Genomic DNA, 18,000 nt, shown 5'->3' with positions numbered 1-18,000 from the left:
GTACAGAGGAGGGCAACTAAAATGATCAAAGGTCTGGAGACCATGAATCCCTATGAGGAGTGTCTTAAGGGACTGGGTATGTTTAGCCTGCAGAAGACAAGGTTGAGAGGACACACGATAGCCATGTATAAATATGTGAATGGATGTCATAAGGAAGAAGGGGCAGGCTTGTTTTCTGCTGCCCAGGAAACTATGGTCCTGGAAAAGAGCACTGCAGATACTGCTGAAAAGACAAATAAATGGGTCCTAGAGTGAACCCAGCCTAAACTCTCCCAAGAAGCCAAAAACACTGAATTGAGATTGTCATAGTTTGGCCATATCATGAGAAGACATGATAAATTAGAAAAAATAATACTGCTTTGTAAGGTAGGAAGCAGTAGGAAAAGAGGAAGACCGCATTCCAAACGGACAGGCTCACCTTGCCTTAAACAAAACCCATCCTTCAGACTTGGAAATGTACACACATCACCCTACAAAGCCACAGCTTGGAAAAAAGATCAATGTTTTAAAACCCCAATTACATTTTCTGTGAAGTATGAAAGAGCCCTCAGGAAGGACACAAACTGTCCTGGGCATCAGCTTACTAATACAATTGTTGTCCTTTACTTCTTGAAATATATGTCTACCAGACATTTTGAAGGAGACTTTTTGCCAGAGGATTGAAGATATGGCCTCCTTCAAATTCAATTTGTTGTGTGCACCTCTGCTGTTTGTTGTGATACGTGCCTTCAGGTTGACTCCTGTTTATAATCTTATAAGGCTTTCTTGGCAAGATTTGAACAGAAGGAATTTGGCATTGTCTTCTTCCAATGCTGGCAGAGTGTGATTTGCCCAAGTGGGCCTCAATGGCTAAGTGAGGATTCAAACCCTAGTCTACAAACATCTGACACTGAAATCACTACATCACGCTGTCTCTTAGACCAAATTAGAATTAACAGGGCTTAAATCCTACATGGTTTGATTCCAAATAATCTACAGGGCCAACTTCTCTTGCACAATTCACCCTTAGGAAACTGAGGTCCTCTGGGAGACGCTTACTTCAACCAGCTGGAACCTGACTGGCAATCATCATCCAGAGGGCCTTTTCATTGACCATGCCAAGTCTGTGGAACGGCCTGCCAGAAGAAAATAAACAGCTAAATAAGCGGAGAGAATTTAAGACACAACTGAAGAGACCTATCTCTCCTGGCAGGCATACCTTGTCAACTTTCAGTCATGAGTTTTGATTTACATTCTATTGCTACTGTATGTCAATTTTGTATCTGTGTTCGGTGCAATTTTTTTATATTTTTGTGTTTTTATCTATGTAATATATTGTAGATACATTTTTACTATGTTGCACTCTGCTTCCAGCCATCAGGAGAGGCAGGTAATAAATAATTTATTATTATTATTATTGACACAACAACGTTGTATGACACAGCAAACAAGATAGACATGCTGGATTTCGTTTCACAAAATCACAAGTCGAACACTTCCCAAGTGTCTAGGACTGTGTGATGTATTTTCGGATGATGCGTGCAGATCCAAGCAGGGTGGCCTTTTGCAGTTGGCAGAACGTAATTTTGTCAATGTCTATTGTTTCCAAATGCCGGCTGAGATCTTTTGGCACGGCACCCAGTGTGCCCATCACCACCGGGACCACCTGCACTGGTTTCTGCCAGAGTCTTTGAAGTTCAATCTTGAGGTCCTGATAGCGGCTGAGTTTTTCCTGTTGTTTTTCGTCAATGCGACTGTCACCTGGGATGGCGACATCAATTATCCAAACCTTGTTCTTTTCCACAACTGTGATGTCTGGTGTGTTGTGTTCCAGAACTTTGTCAGTTTGGATTCGGAAGTCCCACAGTATCTTTGCGTGTTCATTTTCCACGATCTTTGCTGGTTTGTGATCCCACCAGTTCTTTGCTGCTGGCAGGTGGTACTTGTTGTGACTGCGCCTTCGGGGATTATGGTTGATGGGGATGGAATTCGAAGAGGAAGAAAAAACCCTCGTGATGAGGGTTCACTGGAGGAGTTGCGCAGGAAGCGACTTAGAGAGCTATATGGGGGATCTTCTGAGGAAGATTCAGATGGGGAGATGGATGCTGAGGAACAGGTGGTGGCTGGGGAAGCGGGCACTGAATGGGCACAGCCACCGGAGATGTCTGGGGATTTGGGGTCTATGGATACTTCTGAACCTGGGGTTTCTGCAGGAGCTGATCCCAATTGGGATGCTTGGAGAAGGGAGGATGGTTCTTTAAGTGTTCATGGGGCTAAGTGTGGGCAGGATGATTGGGACTCCGACGAATTGCTAGGTACTCCAGATCCACGAGCTCTAGCTGTGTGGAGCTCAGACTCTGAGTAGATTTGGGACACCTGGTGTTTGGGTGTGAGTGTTTGGTCACCCAGGAGGAAGGGGAATAAAATGGGAATGTTTGGCCACTGCACTTTGCGTGTGGCAAGGTGTTGCTGAGGCGCCATTGGGATCTCTGTGTTTCCATGAAGACTGGACTTGGACTATGATTTGAATCTGCTGTTATCACCTAGCTTGGCTCTCGCTGTGTCTTATCGTGGACCAGTTTTGGATGACTGCACCCTCTTCAGACCTTGGATCGGAATTTGACCTTGCTACTGCCTTCGCCCTGTGATTGATGACTACTATCGGCTTTTGACTCCTGGCTTGCTCTTTGGACACCGCTGTTATCTCCTGACCTGACCTTGGAATCCCGGACGACGTCTTTTCACCATCCTTTTGGAGCCTTCGGCTTTATCCACATTGTGGAAGCAGTCTACTGCATTCTTAGTTTGTTTGTCTGTTTCCTGACCAATTTGGTGTTTTCTTTTGGGAACTGTTCCTTTGAAAACTACAGAGCCGGCTGGCAGGGCTTGGACTCAGAAAGTGCAGTTTGCACTAAGTTTGTTTAGCTTTGTTTTTACCTGCTTGTGTTGCTGAATTATATTTTTGTTTGAACTGCTCTTGAAGCACTGATAGTGAAGTGTTTCAAGGTTTTTTCTGTGTTAACATTACCTTTTGGCTTATCTGCTGAATAAACTCTATTTTTGTTCGCTAATTGGCGTCTGACTCTTGACAGTACTTGAGGCATAAGTTCCAATGGATCATTTGAGCCACACAGTTGTGCCTCTGTTTGTAGTCTGTCTGTGCAATTTTCTTACAGCAGCTGAGGATATGATCAATGGTTTCGTCAGCTTCCTTGCACAGTCTGCACTTTGGGTCATCAGCTGATTTTTCGATCTTGGCCTTAATTGCATTTGTTCTGATGGCTTGTTCCTGGGCTGCAAGGATCAGGCCTTCTGTCTCCTTCTTCAGGGTCCCATTCGTGAGCCAGAGTCAGGTCTTCTCCTTATCAGCTTTTCCTTCAATTTTGTCAAGGAACTTTCCATGCAGTGTTTTGTTGTGCCAGCTGTCAGCTCTAGTTTGTAGTGCAGTTTTCTTGTACTGGTTTTTTGTCTGCTGTGCTTTGAGGAGTTTCTGATTTTTGACTTCAATCAAAGCAGGTTCTTCACTTTGCTTGACATATTCTGCCAGGGCATGTTCTTCTTCTTTGGCTGCTTGTTTTACTTGTAAGAGTCCTCTGCCCCCTGATCTTCTAGGCAGATAGAGCCGGTCAACATCACTGCGAGGGTGCAGTGAATGATGAATGGTCATGAGTTTTCTTGTTTTTCTGTCCAAATTGTCCAGTTCCGCCTGTGTCCAGTTTATGATGCCAGCAGTATATCTTATGACAGGTATGGCCCAGGTGTTTATGGCCTTGATGGTGTTGCCTCCATTGAGCTTGCTTTTGAGAATTTTTCTGACCCTTTGTGTGTATTCTTTGCTGACCACAGTTTTCACATGTTCATGCTTGATGTTGTCCAGCTGTAACATGCCCAGATATTTATAGGCCTCTGGCTGGTGACACTTTATTGTTTGGCCATTGGGCATATTTATGCCCTCACTTTCAATGATTTTTCCCTTCTTCAATGCCACTGTCGAACATTTGTCCAAAGCAAACTCCATGTTGATATCAGTGCTAAAAATTCGGACAGTGTTGGTCAGAGACTGGATTTCAGTTTCCGTTTTCCCATATAGCTTCAGGTCATCCATGTACATCAAATGTGAAATTTTGTGAGAATTCTTAGATGTTTGGTAGCCGAGATTTGTTTTTTGTAAGATTGTTGACAGAGGGATCATGGCAATGAAAAGCAGAGGGGACAATGAATCTCCCTGGAAAATTCCTCTTCTGATGTTGACAAGTCCATAGCTTTCATTTCCAACAAACAGTTCAGTTTTCCAGTGCTCCATCATGTTTTCAATGAAGGTGCCAACGTTTTTACAAATCCCGATGGCATCCAGGCACTTGATGATCCAGCTGTGTGGGAGTGAGTCAAAGGCCTTTTTGTAGTCAATCCACGTCATGTGAAGATTAGCTTTTCGGCTCTTACAGTTCTCCAGAATCATTTTGTCAATCAATAACTGGTCTTTTGTGCCCCTGCTTTTCCGTTTGTTGCCTTTCTGTTCATCTGGCAAGATGTTTTTTTCTTCAAGATAGTCTTGAATTCTGTCAGCTATGATGCCAGTCAGTAGTTTAAACATAGTGGGCAGACACGTTATTGGCCTGTAGTTTCCTGGTGCTGCTCCTTTTGCTGGATCCTTTTGTATCAGGTATGTTCTTCCAGTTGTTAGCCATTCACTGATACTTTCTTTCTGCATCATCTCATTGAATTGTTGGGCCATTTTTCCATGTAAACTAATCAGATGTTTGAGCCAAAATCCATGAAGTTGATCACTACCAGGCGATGTCCAGTTCTTGACTTTTTGCACTAGTTTGCTGATCATTTCAGTTGTTATTTCCATCAGTTCCATTTTGTTCTGTGAGAATTTTCCTTCAAACTCCTTTATCCACCCAGCGTTTTTGTTGTAGTTTTTATTATTTTCCCAAAGTTCTTTCCAGAACTTCGTTGTTGCAGTTTTCTCTGGCTTTATGGTTACTGTGTCTGTTGTTTGGTTCCGACTCTGGTAGAACCGTCTTTGGTCTGATTGAAACAGCTGATTTTGTCTGTACTGGATGATTCTGGCTTCATACCTTTCAATTTTTCTGGCTGTTGCTGTAATTTGTTCTTTCACAATTTCCAAAGCTTCTTCAATTTTTCTGGTGTTTAGACAGTACTTTCGGATCAGGTATTGCTTGGTTTTGTCATTCTTCAGTTTCTTCTCTTTCATATTTTTGAGGTTACTTGCATCTGATCTAAGTTCCTTGATTTTCAACTCTAGCCTGATCTCCCACTTTGGTTTTCCAGTCGATTTTCTTTGGGGCTGCCTTGATTGTAGGAGCCCAAGCTCTTCTGTTACTATCACTGCTGCACTGTAGGCATACTGGTTTGTTTGTTCAATTGATGTTATTTGGACAGTGGAGAGTACTGCATTCACATCTTTCATGAGAGGCGCCAGGTGTCTCTTGGGCACTGTTTTTAGAGTTGGGAGCCGTTTTCTTATGGCATTTGCTGCAGCATGAGCCATGATCTTATCCTTGAGCTCTTGTTGTCTTGCTGTCAAGGTTCCTGGTGGTTCAGCAGATGTTTCAAGTGCTGGTTCTTCAAATTCTTGCAAAAGCTCCACACTTTCTTCTGATTCAATCTGTTCCACCATTCCAAGTGTTGCTGGAGTCTCTGTTGCTATCTGTGCTGTGGTCTGATAGTAATTTACTTTGCAAATTTTCTGGATTTCTTCAAGTTCAACTTCACTGAACACTTTGTTTCTGATTATGAATCTTCGTTGGTCAGCCAGTCGGGGTTCTGTTATCTGTGAGTCAGGGTACTCTTGTTTCCACAGTTGATGCATCCTTTTTTGGTAGCCATGCCTTTGAGGTTCAGATTTGTAGTAGCATTTCATAATTGTGCGGTTTTCTGGCATTGTGTATTTCTGCCGCTTCTGTGACTGTTCATTTGGGTTTTGATGATTCCTTAGCCCACTTGTCGATGGATGTCCAGAATCAGCAGCATCCACCGCGGTCCTTTTTATCCTGGGCGACAACCGAGCCAGTATAGACTTCGTTTGGGTTTGATTCTCCATAATGCTAATGGGTTAGGTGCTCTTAGTTCTGCTCCTCAGCTGAGACCTCTCTGGCTTGGTGTCAGGACCCAGGCTACAGAGCACCAATAACCAAGCGCAGAGGCCGGATTCTATCTAATATCTTTATTAAAGGAATATATAAAGTCAATAAAAACAAGTGAAGAATAAAGTTCAGAAATAGACCTTTCAAGAAAGGTCAAATATAGTCCAGGAAAATAATGTCCAATATGTGATATTAAGGTCCAAAGTTATAATCCAATAACCGAAACACACACTTTGCCAAGCAATAGTGTGGGGAAATGACAAGGTCTTTTAGTCCATTGGAGCTTGACAACAAGGCTGGAAAACAACTAGATTCTTGGCAAACAAGACTTGATACGAGGCAACAAGAAGCAAGAACAAGGTCCGTGGCGAGGTCCGGGGAAACAAGGCAGGCTTGGAACTTGGTCCTGGAATCAAGGAACTGGAGTAGCGTAGTCCACACACGATCTCACTCCTCCAGCTGACGAGTTGACTCCGCAAGGTTTCCTTCGCGGCAAAACACCTAAATAGGGTCTCGTTTCCCGCCAGAAGAACACTTTCCCTGGAGAACTAAAAGTGAAACCCAACTCTGTCCAGATGTATGACTCCTTAGAATTTCCCAAGGGAAGCAGACCTAATCAGCTAATTGTTTGGCTGCGATTCTGGCGCTCCGGCGATTCGCCTCCCTAGTTCCTCTATCTCTATTATAATTGTCCCTACGAGAAAACGGGGGAGAATTCTGCCCAAGGCTTGTTTGGCTGACTTCTTGAGGGCAAACATCCTCCAGGTGCAGGGGCTCCGATTCTGGCTGAACCGGTGGAAATCCCATGTTTTCCTCCTCATCTGCCACAATAGTACTAGGAACGGGACTACAAGGCCCATGAGACATCACACTTGGTTGGACCTGCCGGTAGTTACACTACCGCCAGCACAGCCCTCAGTCATCATTGGAGCAGTTAAGCCCCCCCACCACGTCAAGGTGGCACCTGCGGGGGGGATTATTATTATTATTATTATTATTATTATTATTATTATTTTATTATGACACAACAAACAAGATAGATATGCTGGATTTCATATCACAAAATCACAAGTCGAACACTTCCCAAGTGTCTAGGACTGTGTGATGTATTTTCTGATGATGCGTGCAGATCCCAGCAGGGTGGCCTTTTGCAGTTGGCAGATCATAATTTTGTCAATGTCTATTATTATTATTATTATTATTATTATTTGTACAATCTTCAGTTTATGACATACTTTGCCACTTGGCAACTTACCAGTTGCTCACCACAGCTAACAGTCGTTTACCAGTGGCAAATTACCACAATACCAGACTTATTTTCAAATACAGCACAGGACTATAAGATTTGAGATATTCCTAACACTACACTGCAGAGAAGAGGATTAAGGAAGGACTGAAGCAAAAATCAGAAACGATTCACATTTTTAATAATAGTGTTTGATTAATTGTATTAATTTACACTGTCAGATTCCAACTTGAAATTAGCATCCCATTTTTAAATGTTGTATATTCATAACTGCTTGAAATGCATGAATTTGTTAAAACCTGATTGCTTTCCAATGCTCAGATTTCAGATGTGTTGTTAATTATTGACCTAATTTGAACTCTGTCTTTGTACTGAAAATTAAATTACTAAGGACCATGCACATGCAGTCAAAATAGCTAACATTAAATGTCAAATGTATCTCTTTTAATGCAAAGCCATGGCAGGCCAAGCAATCTTAAGTGAAGAGATTTGCTAGGAGGCAGAAGAACACCCACCTTTGGTCCTCTATGTCTATGATGGCAAGAGGCAGCCCCTGCAAAGGAGGAAAAAAACAACATAGGTGGGAAAGGGTCATGTCTGCAGTGAGCGCAGCAACCAGTCCCAAAGCCCTCGACATCAGCACAAGCAGCCACATCCAAAGCATGAAAATACTGATTTAGAAAGCAGGAAGGTAGTGACATTCTGGCATCTGGCAGTGTTAGTTTAGTTGCAGAGCTTTCTGTTTGGATTATAACTTTCTGTTGGAATTACAACTTCCAAGACATATATCCAAGATTTAGCGTATGTTCTCCAATCTTTACTCCCACTCTTCTACATTTAGCACCCAGACAATCAGTGATCACTGCAAGTCCTTGTAGCAGCCTTAGTAAGGGTTCATATCATGCTGCACTGCTATCCATGCCCAATGTCTGAATACTGAGGTCCAACTGCAGCTGCTATGGAGGCAGTAGGATTGGTAACAGCATACACACCATCCAGCTTTGTCGACATGGTGGGAAAGACATTGATTTTTAAACTCTGGATGCCCCTTTTCCATTGCACTACTGCCTCAACCAAACTATATTCAGGATAGTGCTCAGACAAGTTGTTATTGACCATAGTTGCTGGTTGTTTTATTATATGCATGTGTTTTCTTCTTCTCATCTAACAGGCATGGGTCACAACCACAGAGCTGTTGCATGTGGTCATTGCCCAAAACAGAAGAGTATTGCTCTAGATCGGTGATGCTCAACCTGTGGGTCCCCAGATGTTTTGGCCTTCATCTCCCAAAAATCCCAACAGTTGGTAAATTGGCTGGGATTTCTGGGAGTTGTAGGCCAAAACACATGGGGACCCACAGGATGAGAACCACTGTTCTAGATGGACTTGGCAACCATCCACAAGATTTTCCTTATCACAGCTCATCCAATGTTATCCTAGAGAGAGACTGCTATCATCTCAGTTGATATTATAAAGCTCTGAGTTGTCTTTATTTGCAGCTTCCTGGACCCTTGGTCATGCAAGTTGGGGCTGCTCAATTGGACTTGCCACATGACTCATCTGGAAGGGCCCAAAAGGGGAAATAAAGTCTCTCTCAGTTAGGGACCTCATCCCATGAGGGGGAGAGGAAAACAGGGAGTCATCTTATTGTTTTTATTCAGCTTAAAGACGGAGCCCCACAAAACCCATCAAACAACACAGGACTACTTCCGGCAGATTTCATCGTTAAATGAAGAGAAACGAAGTCTTGGGAAGCCGGGCAACAACTGGCTTCACTGCTTTCACTTTGCATAGAAACAATTGGGCATCTTAAGGTGGGGTGGCAACTGTTGTATTTTGCGGTGGGATGGATTTTAAGACCTCATCCCATTGGCGGGAGGGGGGGGGGGAGAGGAGAGAGAGAGAGAGAGAGAGAGAGAGAGAGAGAGAGAGAGAGAGAGAGAGAGAGAGAGAGAGCAGGGAGAATTGTCTTCTGACCATAGCATTTTGTTCTATTCCATTTAAGGAAAACGGATAATATATTCACTCCATCACACGCGATGTATTTTTGTCTGTTTCTTCAGTAATCCTCCTCATTTTGAGATCTCACACAGGTACAGCCCCCGCTCATCCTGCTTTCTTTTCTTTCCTTTTTAAAAATTAAAATAGGAGAAACCTCCAAATTGCAGAAGTTTGAAATCTAGATCTAAAAACAGGCAAAATATAGCAACAGCAAACTGGTCATACAGTAGATTGAAATTGTACAATTCCTGAAGAATAAATTGTAAGAAAAAATTACCATAAAAGTTTAATGCAGGAACATTAATGGAAAGAAAAGGAGCATCAAGGCACATTTCAAGACCATCCACAGGGCCAGGCTGTGGTGCAGGCTGGTTGGTAGCCAGCTGCAATAAATCATTATGACCAAAAGGTCCTGAGTTCGAGGCCAGCCCGTGGTGGAGTGAGCATCCGACCATTAAAATAAAAAATAGCCCTGCTCGTTGTTGACCTAAGCAACCCAAAAGATATTTGCATCTATCAAGTAGGAAATGTAAGTACCACTATGTGGGAAGGCTAATTTAACTAATTTACGACACCATAAAAATCGTCCAACAGCGTTTGGAATGAGGAAATTGGCATCACAGTGGATGATGAAGCAGCTGCTCCCCCTGTGGCCGGAATCAAGCATCCCCTCAGGAAGCTGGAAGCTGGAGAAGGTTAAATTGCCTCTGTGTCTGTGTCTGTCTCTACGTTCATATGGCATTGAATGTTTGCCTTGTATGTGTACATTGTGATCCGCCCTGAGTCCCCTTCAGGGTGAGAAGGGCGGAAGATAAATACTGTAAATAAATAAATAAATAAATAAATGCCCACACTTTGATGTCACTATAACGATCTGACACAGGAGAACAGGAAAGTTCCTATCCCATGTTAAAAGAAGTGCCTTTCTGTGTGAATCAGGAGCTCTGAAAATGATTGCTCCCTGACTCCAAAACCTCAGTTTCTACACACTTTAAAAACAGTTTAAAGACAGAGCCCCACAGGGAACTGCTGGAAGTAGTCTTGCATCATATAATGGGCTCCCTGTGACTCCATCTTTAATCTGTTTTCAAAGTTTGTAGAAATGGGAGGGGGATGATGATCCTGCATCTGATAAGGTTCTTAAGGTGGGCAGGGAGCTATGGTTAAATTCTCCATTTCCAAGACCACTGAACTTAGAAGACAATTTCCTCGCTCCCACCCCCATGGGATGAGGTCTTTAATCAAGGAAGTGAGGTTGCTGAGGGGGCTCAGGGGAACATCAGATGGTGCAAAGCATGGTTGGTGATGTGACCCTCGAAGGCGCATTTCTCCCTTTACACAACTCCACAAGGATTGAGATCTGCTGGAGGGGCTTCCTCTTATGTCTTACCAGTGGTGACAATACACCATAAGAGGACAAGGGAGAGGACTTCCCTTTTGTAGTGTCCCCTTTTGTGGATTGCCCTCTCCGAGGAAGATGGGGAAAATATTTTTTTTAAAAGCAAAGCCTTTACTGCCAAACTGATTTCATCCAAATCTATACAAATACACGTTTTTGTGTGTTCTAACTTGCTAAATTGTTTAATGTGCCATTTATATTGTCTTTTACAACTTAAAATGTTAGGTTGCTTTAAATTGATCAATTAGACTTTGTCTGCATGCTGCTCTCCAATGACCTATACCTGACAGGAATTTCAGGATTGGAAAGTAAAATCCATCTTGAAAATTGGAACTCATCAGAAGTTAATAACAGGTTAGGAGAAAGAGTTGATTCACCACATATTACTATCCCAGATTTTTAAAAAGTCACTATGATAGATTATTTTTTTGGCAGGGAACAATAATGTATTGCCTATAAAAAAAACTTACCAGTGGGTAGTCATTGGTCAGGGGACCATGCACCCTTATTTCTAAAACTGGGACACTACACTACAAAAACTAAAAAAGTGTGCTTGCTATGGAATCAAATGAATGCAGAGCACCATTTAGGAGAACCTGATGTCAACTTCATCATTGTAATCTTCCACCTGAGTAAGACTTAATATTTTGGAGAACTCTTCATTTTGTAATTATTTTTCCACCTGTGGAAGACTTAATATAGTCGAAACGGGTCTGGAAACTCTCTACATAAAAATTGGGAAAGAACTAAAAGAGGTGAAAACCAGTTTGGGAGTAAAATTGGGAGAAGTTAAAATATTTGGGAGTATATATCTGAGAGTGCCTTGGACCACAAGAAGATCCAACCAGTCTGTACTCCAGGAAATAATGCCCGACTGCTCACTGGAGAGAAGGATATTAGAGGCAAAGATGAAGTACTTTGATCACATAATGAGTATATAGGAAAGCTTGGAGAAGATCATGATGCTGGGGAAAGTGGAGGGAAATAGGAAGAGGGGCCGACCAAAGATAAAACCGATGGTTGTTATCCTTGAAGGGACTGGCTTGACCTTGAAGGAGCTGGGGGTGGCCACAGCCAACAGGGAGTTCTGGCGTGGGCTGGTCCACAAGATCACAAACAGTAGGAAGCGACTGAACAAATAAACAACAAAATCCCAAATAATGTAAATAATATAGTTCAACTAAACTACAACCAATTATGGGAAAATGTAAGCAAATACTTAACTGGAAAAAATTGAATTGAGATATCACAACCAGGATAAAGGTTTGCAAAATGATGATTTTACCCAAGATATTGTTCCTTTTTCAAATACTACCATTTAATATTCCATCCAAAATTATAAAGAAATGGTACAATTCAATTAAATGTTGGATAGCAGGGGCTAACAAGAGTAGAATCTCTGATTTGATATTATACTCCCCAGAAGAGAACGGAGGTTGGGGAGCCCCAAACCTACAGAGCTATTTTGAGGCATCCCAGTTAGTGAGATTATTGGAACTGGATTTGGATGAGTCAAAAAGATGGGCAAGATTTGAGAAATCAACCAATGAGTGGGGACATTGTTCACGTATTAAGGAAAAGTTAGATAATCGCTCCCTCTGGTACACTAATGAGCTACGGACGATGAAGCAAGCACGAAAGCGGCTGGAACATCGGTGGCGACGTAAACCCGACGAGGTGTCACTGTCCGCTTTCAAGGCTTTTCGCAGGTCCTACAAATCAGCCGTCATGGATGCTAAAAAATCTTACAATTCCTCCTTAATAGCCTCTGCTAGATCGTGCCCAGCTCAAGTATTCAAAATCATTCGTGCTTTGACCAGTCCGGCTCCCTTAGTCCAAAACCCAGCAACCATGGCTCTTACAGCAGAGGCATTACAGAAGTTTTTCACTTATAAAATCACCGTGCTTCGGCAGGAACTGCCCCCTACAGTTGATACCTTAAATGAGCTTGAGACTTTGTGGCCGCTTAGTGGGCCTATCTTTGACCGATTTACTCCGCTTGACAAGGAAGATGTCGCTAGAATCCTGGCTGTTGCAAAACCAACCACCTGTTCCCTTGATCCGTGTCCCTCCTGGCTGGTAAAGAGCTGCCTGGAAGGTCTACTCGATCCGTTGAGTAATATAATCAATGGCTCTCTTGAACAGGGGGTCTTCCCGGACAACCTAAAGGAGGCAAGGGTTCGTCCCTTGCTAAAGAAGCCTAGCTTGGATCCCATGACCCTTGCTAATTACCATCCTGTCTCTAACCTTCAATTCTTAGGTAAGATGATAGAGCGGGCTCTACTGGGACAATTGCAACAATTTTTGGATGACACGGCCGGCCTCGACCCTTTCCAGTCAGGCTTCCGCCCTGGCCATGGGACGGAGGCAGTCCTGGTTGCCATTACAGATGAACTTCGTCGCCAGTCTGATAGCGGTGGATCAGCGCTACTGGTACTTCTCGACATTACCGCAGCGTTTGACACCGTTGACTACGATCTAATGATTCACCGTCTTGCCATGTCCGGAGTTTGTGGTCAGGCCCTCAATTGGTTCAACTCATTTCTGCTAAACCGGAGCCAATGCGTGGAGTATATGGATCAAGTCTCTGACAGATCTCCCCTCCTATGTGGGGTACCCCAAGGTGCAATTCTCTCCCCTCTTCTCTTCAACATCTACGTTAGACCCCTTGCTAGTTTGGCTCGGAGTTTCGGCCTAGACTGCTATCAATATTCGGACAACACCCAACTCCTTCTGCGCTTGGAGCCTGGAGCAACGTCAATACCAGACAATTTCACCTTATGTCTGGAGGCTCTGTCGAACTGGCTACGTGCTAGTAGACTGAAGGTGAACCCGGCGAAGACCGAGATTCTCTGGCATGGCCGCTCGACTGGTCTGACCCACTTGCTACCCACCTTCGATGGTGCTGCCCTATCTCCTTCGCCTACCGTTAAGAGCCTGGGTGTCGTTTTAGATTCGCAGCTGACAATGGAAGCTCAGGTCGCTGCTGCCAGCAAACAGGCCTTTTTCCACCTACGACAAGCGAGGCAACTGGCACCCTATCTATCTGATGAGGCTCTGGCAACAGTCATCCATGCCACGGTCACGTCTAGGCTGGACTATTTCAACGCCCTGTATGTTGGCCTTCCAATGTCCACGACCCGAAGGCTCCGTATTGTTCAGAATGCGGCAGCCAGGCTACTCACAAGAACACCCATGAAATGCCACATAACGCCAGTGCTGCAGCATCTGCATTGGCTTCCAACTGATTACCATGGTCTATATAAGATGCTAGTTCTGACCTTTAAAACTCTTTACAGCCAGGGCCCATCGTACCTTAGGGACCGTCTCTCCTTCTCCCATCATCGGAGGTCGCAACGACCATCCCAACGAGACTTACTTTATGTACCGGGTCCTAGAGAAGTGCACTTGGAAAGGACAAGACGCAGAGCTTTTTCTATTTCTGCCCCTGCCTTATGGAATGCCTTGCCGCCCTATATGAGAGCCATGCGTGAGTTGGGGCCTTTTACCCTAGCACTCAAGACCTGGCTCTTTACTAGAGCTTTTAATCTATGTTAATTTTATCAATATTTGTATGTATGTATTTTTATCCTTTACAATTTTATCTTGTAAATCGCCTAGAGCATCGTGGATGGAGGGCGATTAATAAGTAATTAAATGATGATGATGATGATGATAATAAGAAAATAATGAAAATAAAAGATGGACCACTGATTTCAACAATGCAATGATGGAAAAAAATAGCAAAGTTCCATTTATTTTATTTCCGATAAATGAAATACATCTGCTTCCAATAGTACTAATAAAAAGATCAGATATTTGGGAAATTGATAAATATGAAACAGAAATGAATAACAAAATTTGGCGAGTGATTAAACTCTGATGGATGAATAAAAAATGGGATGAGTTAAAGAGGAAGTGTGGATAAAGAAACTGGCTATTATGACATGGAATGAGCCAGAGGATAATAGAATGGGAAAGAAAGGAAAGCCCAGAAGCAGAAAGAGAAAGGAATTGGGAAATTTATATATTTTAAAAATGGAAAAAATGCAACATGAAACACACTTTGATTGAGGTAAGGAAAGATTAATTAAATTGTAAGGAGAATGAGATTGAAAATTGGATAAGAGCAATTGGGTCCTTCCATGCCAAGTGGTCTAAATCTTCCTAACATCATATTCTCCAATTTTGTTCACATTTTAGCTGTAGTGCCAATCAGGTGTTACACTAACTTTCCCAAAATGTGAGGTCTCTTAACTGCAATAGTTGCTGATCTAGACCCCCCCCCCCCCCCTTATCTGAAGGGTAGTCAGTCAGCATGTGCATGACATTTAAGAAAATGCCATTTTGGGGGTTTAATAAAAGTGAAACTAAATGTATAAGAATGGCTAGCAAATTGAAATCCTGAACAGTTTTTTTCTGCTGATTCCGATGAAATTAATTTTAACATTATGGATGCAAAATCCAGTCAAACACGTTGACTCAAAGTGTGTATCAAAATGTATCACGACAAATTCTGACCAATATTCAGACTGCAGCAATTTCCATGCAAATGAAAATTGCTGCCGGGCCCGGGCTGTGGCGCAGGCGGGAGAGCAAGCCAGCTGCAATTAACTGCAATGAATCACTCTGACCAGGAGGTCATGAGTTCGATGCCTGCTCGGAACCTATGTTTGTTTGTCTTTGTTCTATGTTAAAAGGCATTGAATGTTTGCCTATATGTGTAATGTGATCCGCCCCGAGTCCCCTTCGGGGTGAGAAGGGCGGAATATAAATGCTGTAAATAAATAAATAAATGAAGATATGGGCTTGATATTTTGACTAAGTGTTATGCTTGTGCTGGAAATAATGCTGCCAAATTTGCAACTATCGAGCATCTATAACTGCCCTGCAGGGTCTCTTCAAATTCGGCACTGTCAGTGAAAATGGTAAAATCTCCCAAAGTCTGTTGGAAACTAGTCAAGTGGGGTTTATATATCTGTGGAATAATGTCCAGGGTGGGAAAAAGAACTCTTGTCTGTTGGAGGCAAATGTGAATGTTGCAATTGAACACCTTGATTGGCCTTTAATGGCCTTGCAGATTCAAAGTCCGGCTGCTTCCTGTCTGAGAGAATCAATGTGGGACAGCTAACACCTCCCAACAAAGGATTCCCTCAGTAGGAAGCAGCCAGGTTTTAAAGCTGCAAGGCCATTCAATGCTAATTACAGTGGCCAATTGCAACTTTCACACCTGCCTCAGACAGACAAGAGTTCTTCCTCCCACCCTGGACCTTCCACAGATATATAAACCACACTTGCCTAGTTTCCAACAGACCTCACAACTTCTGAGGATGCCTGCCATAGATGTGGGCGAAGCGTCAGGAGAGAATGCTTCTGGAACATGGCCACACATCCCGGAAAGCGCACAGCAACCCAACTCTGGGGTCGTTGTCCTCATGTGTTGTTATTGGCAGCAGTTGTGGGAAGGGAGGGTGCCTCAATGGCAGCACACCAAAGGCGCTTCCATGGCCGAGCAGGCGCCCTGCGAAGCCCCTTCCTTCCGCCCGAAGGCGAGCCTGGGCCTGGGCCTGGGCCGCCACCACAGCCGCAAGGAAGGAAGGCATCCCTCCGCAACGCCACGCGCGGCCTCCTTACGTAAGAAGGCCCGTTACATAACCCGGGATCCTTCTCGCGCGCCCCTCGAGCGCGGCTTGGGAAAACCCAGGCGCCCTGCGGAGGAGAAGGAGGAAGAAAGAGACGCCGCGACGTGTGGCGAGGAGGCCTTCCTTTCCTGACCGCAGACCAGAGCCCTTTCAAGGCGGGCCCTGCACCTGGGAGCGCTCCGGGGTTTTATCTTTACCTCGCAGGTCGAATAGGAGGCGCTCGGGGCGTAGAAAGGTGCATCTACACTGCAGAATTCATGCCGTCTGACACCACTTGAACTGCCATGGCTCAGAGCTATGGAATCCTGAGAGATACGGTTTCATAACGTCTCACTCTCCAGTCTTGCCTGTCAAAATGTGTTCTGCTGCATTCCTAAACTACAACTCCCAGGATTCCCTAGCATTGCGCCGTGGCAGTTCAAGTGGCGTTAAACTACATCAACTCTGAGTTGCTGTGAGTTTTCCGGGTTGTATGGCCACTTTCCAGAAATATTGTCTCCTGACGTTTTGCCCACATCTATAGCAGGCATCCTCAGAGGTTGTGAGGTATATTGTAAACTGGGCAAGGCAGGTTTATGTATCTGTGAAAGGTCCAGGGTTAGGGTTGGAAACGATGTCTATGGTGGGAGAAAGAACTCTTGTTTGAGGCAAGTGTGAATGTTGCAATTGATCGCCTTGATTAGCACTGAATAGCCTTTCAGCTTCAAAGCTTGACTGCTTCTTACTTGGGTACCAGTGTTTTAAAAAAAACTAATATCAGGACAGTAAATAAAGAACAAGACTCAGAAAACGGAAATTCCAGATAGGAAACAACCAGGGCCAGCTAACACCTCCCAAAAAAGGATTCCCTCAGGCAAGAAGCAGCAGGCTTTGAAGCTAAAAGGCTTATCAAGGTGGCCAATTGCAAGATTCACACTTGCCTCCAACAGACAAGAGTTCTTTCTCCCGCCCTGGATCTTCCACAGATATATAAACCTCACTTGCCGAGTTTCCAATATACCTCACAACCTGCCATAGATGTGGGCTAAACGTCAGGAGAGAATGCTTCCGGGCTGTGAGTTTTCCATACAGCCCGGAAAACTCACAGCAATCCTTCAATGTTGTTTGTCTGTATCATGCAATAAAGTCCCTAGTCTCCAGCCCTTAGGAAATGGGAAGACAGCTGAGCTAATCAAACAGGGAAAGAGGGAAAGGGAATTGGGTTGCTGTGAGTTTTCCGGGCTGAATGGCCACGTTCCAGAAGCATTCCCTCCTGACGTTTCGCCCACATCTATGGTAGGCATCCTCAGATACCTCACAACCTCTTGAGGATGCCTGCCATGGATGCGGGCGAAACGTCAGGAGAGAATTCTTCTGGAACATCGCCATACAGCCCGGAATACTCACAGCAACCCAGTGGTTCCGGCCATGAATGCCTTCGACAACACATTGCATCAATTCTATTGGGTGTAGATCCTGCCCAAAACTCTCTTCCCTCCGGAGCTCCACCCTTTTACAATGGACATTCTTTTGGAAGACGGACAATCGCGGCGCTCTAAATATAGCACCCTGAACTCTCATCTTCTAGGCGAGCCAATTAGCAGGCCCGTTCCAAAACGGGGGCGGGGCCAGAACTCCGCC

At 44.0% G+C, this 18,000-nt stretch overlaps 1 protein-coding gene across 2 annotated transcripts; it reads right to left on the bottom strand.

Annotated features, from left to right (window-relative positions):
• Window positions 1–1,122: 1,122 nt before the first annotated feature.
• LOC134296227 (uncharacterized) lies at window positions 1,123–17,073 on the bottom strand. 2 transcript variants are annotated; one of them, XM_062970514.1, is made up of 3 exons: window positions 16,578–17,073; window positions 7,854–7,891; window positions 1,123–6,640 (listed from the first exon to the last, which is right to left on the bottom strand). In XM_062970514.1, exon 3 carries the CDS (start codon window positions 6,047–6,049, stop codon window positions 3,329–3,331), a length of 2,721 nt encoding a protein of 906 aa, XP_062826584.1. In that variant the 5' UTR covers window positions 6,050–6,640; window positions 7,854–7,891; window positions 16,578–17,073; the 3' UTR covers window positions 1,123–3,328. The 2 variants fall into 2 exon arrangements, with proteins under 2 accessions (XP_062826584.1, XP_062826583.1); XM_062970513.1 differs by having other exon boundaries at window positions 1,123–7,891.
• Window positions 17,074–18,000: the final 927 nt, after the last annotated feature.

This window comes from Anolis carolinensis, chromosome 2 (genome assembly GCF_035594765.1).
Source record: "Anolis carolinensis isolate JA03-04 chromosome 2, rAnoCar3.1.pri, whole genome shotgun sequence".
Classification (NCBI taxonomy): Eukaryota; Metazoa; Chordata; class Lepidosauria; order Squamata; family Dactyloidae; genus Anolis; species Anolis carolinensis.
Note: the sequence above shows the minus strand (reverse complement) of the source record. Positions and strands in the feature narration are given on the sequence as shown.